This window comes from Clinocottus analis, unplaced genomic scaffold (genome assembly GCF_023055335.1).
Source record: "Clinocottus analis isolate CAN_PGR_092001 unplaced genomic scaffold, fCliAna1.0.p SCAF_21, whole genome shotgun sequence".
In the NCBI taxonomy this organism is placed as follows: domain Eukaryota; kingdom Metazoa; phylum Chordata; class Actinopteri; order Perciformes; family Cottidae; genus Clinocottus; species Clinocottus analis.
Window position 1 is genome coordinate 10,065,974 of NW_027175943.1, and position 6,115 is coordinate 10,072,088.

The 6,115-nt window shown below is 44.7% G+C and overlaps 1 protein-coding gene across 1 annotated transcript in view; it reads left to right on the forward strand.

The window, feature by feature from the left end:
- Window positions 1-5,511, forward strand: part of sema4f (sema domain, immunoglobulin domain (Ig), transmembrane domain (TM) and short cytoplasmic domain, (semaphorin) 4F) — a 47,487-nt gene extending 41,976 nt beyond the window's left edge. Inside the window, exons 5-15 of the mRNA XM_068588449.1 lie at window positions 198-309; window positions 416-535; window positions 691-845; window positions 930-1,111; window positions 1,421-1,562; window positions 1,679-1,898; window positions 2,148-2,257; window positions 2,463-2,614; window positions 2,906-2,961; window positions 3,116-3,306; window positions 3,817-5,511. Coding sequence (XP_068444550.1) covers window positions 198-309; window positions 416-535; window positions 691-845; window positions 930-1,111; window positions 1,421-1,562; window positions 1,679-1,898; window positions 2,148-2,257; window positions 2,463-2,614; window positions 2,906-2,961; window positions 3,116-3,306; window positions 3,817-4,539 — 2,163 coding nt within the window. The 3' untranslated portion in view covers window positions 4,540-5,511. The remainder of the gene's footprint in view (window positions 1-197; window positions 310-415; window positions 536-690; window positions 846-929; window positions 1,112-1,420; window positions 1,563-1,678; window positions 1,899-2,147; window positions 2,258-2,462; window positions 2,615-2,905; window positions 2,962-3,115; window positions 3,307-3,816) is intronic.
- Window positions 5,512-6,115: the final 604 nt, after the last annotated feature.

A 6,115-nucleotide genomic window follows, 5' to 3' on the forward strand; every position in this document is an offset into this window, starting at 1 on the left:
TTAGATGGCGTTCTTTAATTATCGTGACATTTTAGGCAGAAAACCTATAGAGATCTAATTCCAAGAAAAACAAGATTCACTGTCCGTAATTTAGAAGACAATAAAACACAAGGCAGCTGTGAATAAAAAGGACAAAATGACTTTTAGCGACTTAATGTTGTTGTGGTTCTCACATCTCTTTTCCTACTGTCCTGCAGGATCTCTCCTCCTTCACCCTGGAGAAAGCTGAGGATGGAGGGGTGAAGATGGAGACGGGGAAGGGGAAGTGTCCCTTTGAGCCAAGTCAGCACTACACAGCTGTTATGGCAGGTGGGACGGTACCACTGGATTGACTTGTTTGTTTTTCAACCAAGTTGATCAGAGTGTTTGCCTAATTCAAGCTACTAAATCACTTCTTTCTCTCTCTTTTATCTAGGCGGTACCCTTTACACAGCAGCCACAAGTAACTTTCTGGGAACGCTGTTCGACATCTCCCGGGCAACGGGCGCTGAGCAGGAGCGCATCCGAACTGAGCGATCCATCAACTGGCTCAGTGGTGAGACACACATGCACACTCTAAACCCCCACTTGCACAGACTCGCAGAGACACAAGCACACTTTCACTTAAAGTGATCAAAGTCACACTTTCTCACCGGGGGAAAAAATAAAGTCCATTGAGTGTGCGTGTGTATCTGTGCGTGTCTTTCTTAGACCCAGAGTTTGTGAGCTCCGCCTTCATAGAGCAGTCTGCAGACAGCAACCTGAATGGAGACGATGACAAAATCTACTTCTTCTTCACCGAGGTAGCCAAAGAGTACGATCTCTACACCAAAGTGAAGGTGCCCAGGGTGGCACGGGTCTGCAAGGTAACACACCGTCTTGACTCAACAATCCATTGACTGACTAATTGATTGCCTCATGTGACTTTACTGTTGGGCTTGTCCGTTCAGTCTGACGTGGGAGGGATGAAAACTCTGCAGCGGCGTTGGACCACGTTCCTCAAGGCCCAGCTGGTCTGTGAGGACAAACCAAGCGGCCAGCGCTACAACGTCCTCACAGATGTTTTCACCACCGAGCACACACCGGGCGATCCCAGCAGCACCCACTTCTATGGGCTCTTCACCTCCCAGTGGTAAGCTGAGAAGCAAGTAAGGGAAGGAACACCAGAGTTTCTCTCTTTGGAGATACTGATTTGTTTCAGTTGTTGTAGTCATTGAAAAACAACTTTGTGAGCTTAGCCGGCGGAGCAGAGATAGATGGGAGCAATACTGAAAAAACGAAAAACAGAGCAATGCTAGCTATTTCCCCATTACCCGAGTGGTATCAAATCTTCTCATCTCATTTTCATCAATAGGGAATACACTAATTTCCCAAAATGCCAAATTATTCTTTTGAGATTGAACGTGGCTTATTGGTAACCAGTCTTTTCCCCTCTGCTTAGGGAGCGTGAAGAGTTGTCGGCAGTTTGTGTTTTCAGTCTGTCTGACATTAGCAAAGTGATGGATGGCCCCTTTAAAGAGCTAAAGAAGACATGCGAGAACTGGATCAACCCTGAACCTGTCCCTACACCGAGGCCTGGCCAGGTACTAAACTGTGCAGCCACATAACGACTTTCTACTTTACACATTATACGTTCATCACATTCTACTATATCAATAGGAATCATGTTCTTTTTCATTCTCCTCCGCATGTTTTGTAGTGTTTGAACAATGCTTTGAAGGGCGAGGGGTTTGAGTCCTCCCTAAAGCTTCCCGACAAGGTGTTGACATTTGTTAGAGACCATCCCCTGATGGAAAACAGTGTAACTGCAGCGCCCCTGCTGGTCCGGAAGGGAATCCGATACACCAAGCTGGCTGTAACCCGGGCGGAGACAGGCAGCAGAGAGGATCGGAGGGGAGCAGTGCTGCACCTTGGAACGGGTGAGGAGAGAGATAAGGAGAGGAAAGGACAAAGGATGAATTCAAACTGTCTGTGGAAAATAGAGTTAAAGCTGATAAATACTGTAATGAAGTAGAAAAACTAATTCATATATTGTGCTCAGACATGTAAAAGTTCATGGATATGGCAGATTTAATAGATCATTGTATGACCATCCTCATGTTATTTAAATATGTTTGTATTTTGATATGAAATAAGTTAAATTCAGTGTTAAAACATGTGTGTTGCAGATCGCGGGGAGCTCCACCAGGTGGCAGTAGTGGGCCAGAACGCCACCTTACTGCAGGAGCTGTCTCTGTTTACCTCACAAGAGCCTGTCAACAATATATTGCTGCACCAGGTATTTTGCACATGCATTACACCCCCGCCCCCTTCACACACACACACACACACACACACACACACACACACACACACACACACACACACACACACACACACACACACACACACACACACACATGCATGCATATGTTAATCTGCAGCACCCAGAAATAACTATTATGTTGCTTAGTGCTTCTGTAAACGACTTCCTGTGTTTCCAGGGCTGGGCTCTGGTGGGCAGCCCTCTGTCTTTGGCTCGTGTCCAAGCTGAAGGCTGCGCTCTGTATCCCAGCTGTGCCGTTTGTGCCAAAGCCAGAGGACTGGGCTGTGTGTGGAGCTCAGAGGAGGAAGCCTGCAGGCTCACAGCAGCAGAGTGAGTACCGCAGGAAGATCTAAGAGAGCTGGAAACCTTCCAAAAATGAGCAAAAAGGGCAGACAGCATGTTCTTACACAGTAGTGGAGTTAGTTTTGTCTGAACATTGACCTATTTTCTTTATAGTATGTTAATTAATCATTTTGTGTATTTTTCTCTAATACTTTAATAATGACTTATCAAAATTCGAACTAACTATCCGTAGATAGACTTAGCAATTTGAAGATCAGGCACCAATTAAAGTGGTTCTGCTACTAATATATAATGCAAGAATCTATTGTGTGTTTCCAGGCCTGGTCCGGGCGATATTGTCGACAACGCCTTGAGAAAGTGTGACGTAGCGGAGGGTACGTGCATCTTCTTTGTATACTGTAAGACACTGCATGATAATTGGTGATGTTTTCGAACCTGTGTTGTATAATTATATGATCTCTATATCTATATGTCATTTTTCTTTATCATTCACCTCTCATCTGTCTCCCTTCTTGTTGTTTCCTCCAGGGCGTTGCACCCCGTCCATTAGGGAGCTACGGGTTTCAGTGGGTCTGCGGCTGCTGTTGCCGTGCGTCCAGCTGTCTCCTCGGTCCTGCAGCTGGGAGCATCCGCCCCACAGACACACCAGGCAGCACCACTCTGACCTGGAGGTGTCTGTCACAGAGGACAGCCTTGGGAAGTACATCTGTACATGCCAGGTACTCAGGCAAAACTTTTAGCTCACCATATTTACCTTATCCCACTTTTTCCTGCTTTGCTGTCATGGAAAACCTGTAAAAGTCATTAAAAATTTTAAATGGTTATTGGAAAAAAAATGTGTTGTATTCATATGTTCATGTCATTCATAAACTTGAGTTTGAGTTTAAAATAATGCTGAGTTTAAAATAAATAATATGCTTTTAAAAGAAAGACAAAATATAAGCAGGCATACACATATAGGCATCTATATAAATGTTTATTCTTTGAATCAGATTATTGTCTCTCATTCTTTTGTGTTATTTAAGGTATACTGTTTGCTTTGGGATTTTCATTGTTAGTTTGAATACTACATTTTTTCACTTTTTCATATATACAAAACATGTTTCATCATGGAAATTTGGTTTAAAGTCATGGAAAAATAATGGAAATCCATTGGTTAAAATTGTATGAACTCTGCGTTGTAATTCAACAACTCTCTTCCTCTTCTCTGTCATGTTGCTGTGCTCCAGGAGGTAGGACCAGGTAGCCGAGACCCCATTCCCTGCCGCAGAGCAGCCTATCACTTGACAATAGAAGGCCCGAGTGCTGGGGGAGCCGTGGCGGCAGCAGGAGGCCGTCACGTTCTGGCCATCTACATCCTTTTCTTTGTCTTGGGCTTAGTGTTTGGTGTGTTTCTCCTCTACTTTGCGACACGCCGGCGCAGCATCGCTCGCCAGGGTCACCACCTGCCGGATAACTCGCTGTCTTCAGACAAGGGGCGGGACTTGCTGGGGTCCTCAGCCACACCGCAGTCTCCCAGCAGTGCCAGCCTGCTGTCCGAGGGATTCAGATTGACGGAAAAACGCAACGGTATGGCGAACACGACCACGACCACATCGCTTCTTAGCAACCAGGGCAATGGTGGTCACCATGGCAACAGCTACAGCGGTACCCTGATCCACAGCAACCCCAGCAACGGCAACGGGAATGCTCTGTATGCCAACTGCAACACAAGTAGCAGTGGGCTGAAGTTCACCTCGGAATTTTTAGCTGCAGACTTGCTGGATGGAAGGACAGGAGAGAGGGGGAGGCCCGAGGTGGGAGAAAGGAAGATGGGGGAGGGGGACGACGTGGATGAAGGGCTGGGAGACGGGTTAGGGGAGGGAATTAAAGGACTGGAGGAGGAGCTGGCCAGCTTCCCCATGTTTAAATCACCAGCACCACTGGCAAAGTGTGAAGAAAGTTCGATATGAAAAGATAAAAATGTTGATCACACCGTTTTGCGTCCTCCAAACAAATTGACTGTAGCAATGTTGAGGTCCTCCTGGTTTTATTCAAAGGCCTTCGAATGTGAGCTGTGGCATGAAGAGAGACTACAGAAATATGTGAGAAATATATGATCATTGTATGTCAAAGCATGTGCGAGAGATAACGTGTTACAGTGTTGTGAGTCCTTCAGGATGAGAGCCAGAGCTGAATAAATGTGTTGGATGTAATATAAAATGTAAATATGAGCAGTCTCAACTTGACAGTGGACACGGAGCTCAATTTAAATGTTGAAAAAAAATCAAAGATGAAATGTCTACATGTGTTGACATAGAAAAGCCATATTGTCTTTCTCCTTAACGTAACTGCTGTTGTTTGCTCTCTCTCATTCTCTTCTCCTGATGTCACCACAAAAGAAAAGTGCACTTTGAATCTCTCTGCACTCTCTGTTCTCTCTGTATTTATGTTCCTTTCTCTGACACACCACTCCAACCCCGGACCCGATCTGGTCCAAAGGCACCAAGGGACTGCTGAGCCATAGACTGCACAGTGCTGGGACAGTCCTTGCACAGGGTATGGGCTTCAGACAGAGAGATTTCCCTCTCAGAGACTAAAATTAGAGAGTTCCTCCGATGGGCTGCAGTGACCGTGACTGGGCGGTTGCTGCCTACACTGCCGCAGAGGTCAAGATGGTGATGGAGTCTAAACCACCTATCAGATTTGTGCCATTGTGGAATGTTTAGGATCCACAGCAGATGCAAGTGACCAGATCTGTCCCTGTTCACCTTCACAGTTGCTGAGACAGGAAGGAGTTCATGATTATCCAAAAGATGTGAAATTTATTTCAGTCTCACGGAATGGACTTTGCCAGACACAAAGTCACCATCACCTCGTTTTTGTGAGTTGGAAACTTTAAGAAATGTATTGGTTTTGTCATGTTGTTTTGTAATAAAGCCTAAACAAAAAAGTTGCTGTTAGCCGTTTGTTATAACATCTGTTGAAAATCTTGAGCGTGCGTGTATGTGTGTGTGTGTATGTGTGTGTGTGTGTGTGTGTGTGTGTGTGTGTGTGTGTATATGTGCGTGCGTACGTGCATGCGTGTGTGTGTGTGTACGTGTGTGTCTTTTTAATTTGAGAAACATAATAACCTCTTGAACCCACAAAGACCTCTAGTCCCATCTTGAAAATGACACACCCAAAATAATTAGTTTATCTCTACAATGCTGAGATCTATTTGAATTATCTTGGTATGATAGTAAAAGTAAAACTTGTGAGATTTCTGTAGAAGTGTATAGGTGTACTAAATGAAGACAGAACACATCAGAAATGATAGTTCATTTCCACCTGACAAAACTGTTCACATTTAGAGTAAATATCCCTTTGGGGTGATACAGTTGCAACAAACACAACATCTGATCATTACTTGATCAGATGTTTAACTGACAGTGCTGTTGCTAGATTTAAGGAAGTGATTCCTTCTTTGTTTGATTCATTACCATGTCTCAATATGACAGAGGACTCCTGTGTTAACTTCAGTCCGTCCCAGATTGATCATCTTGTTGA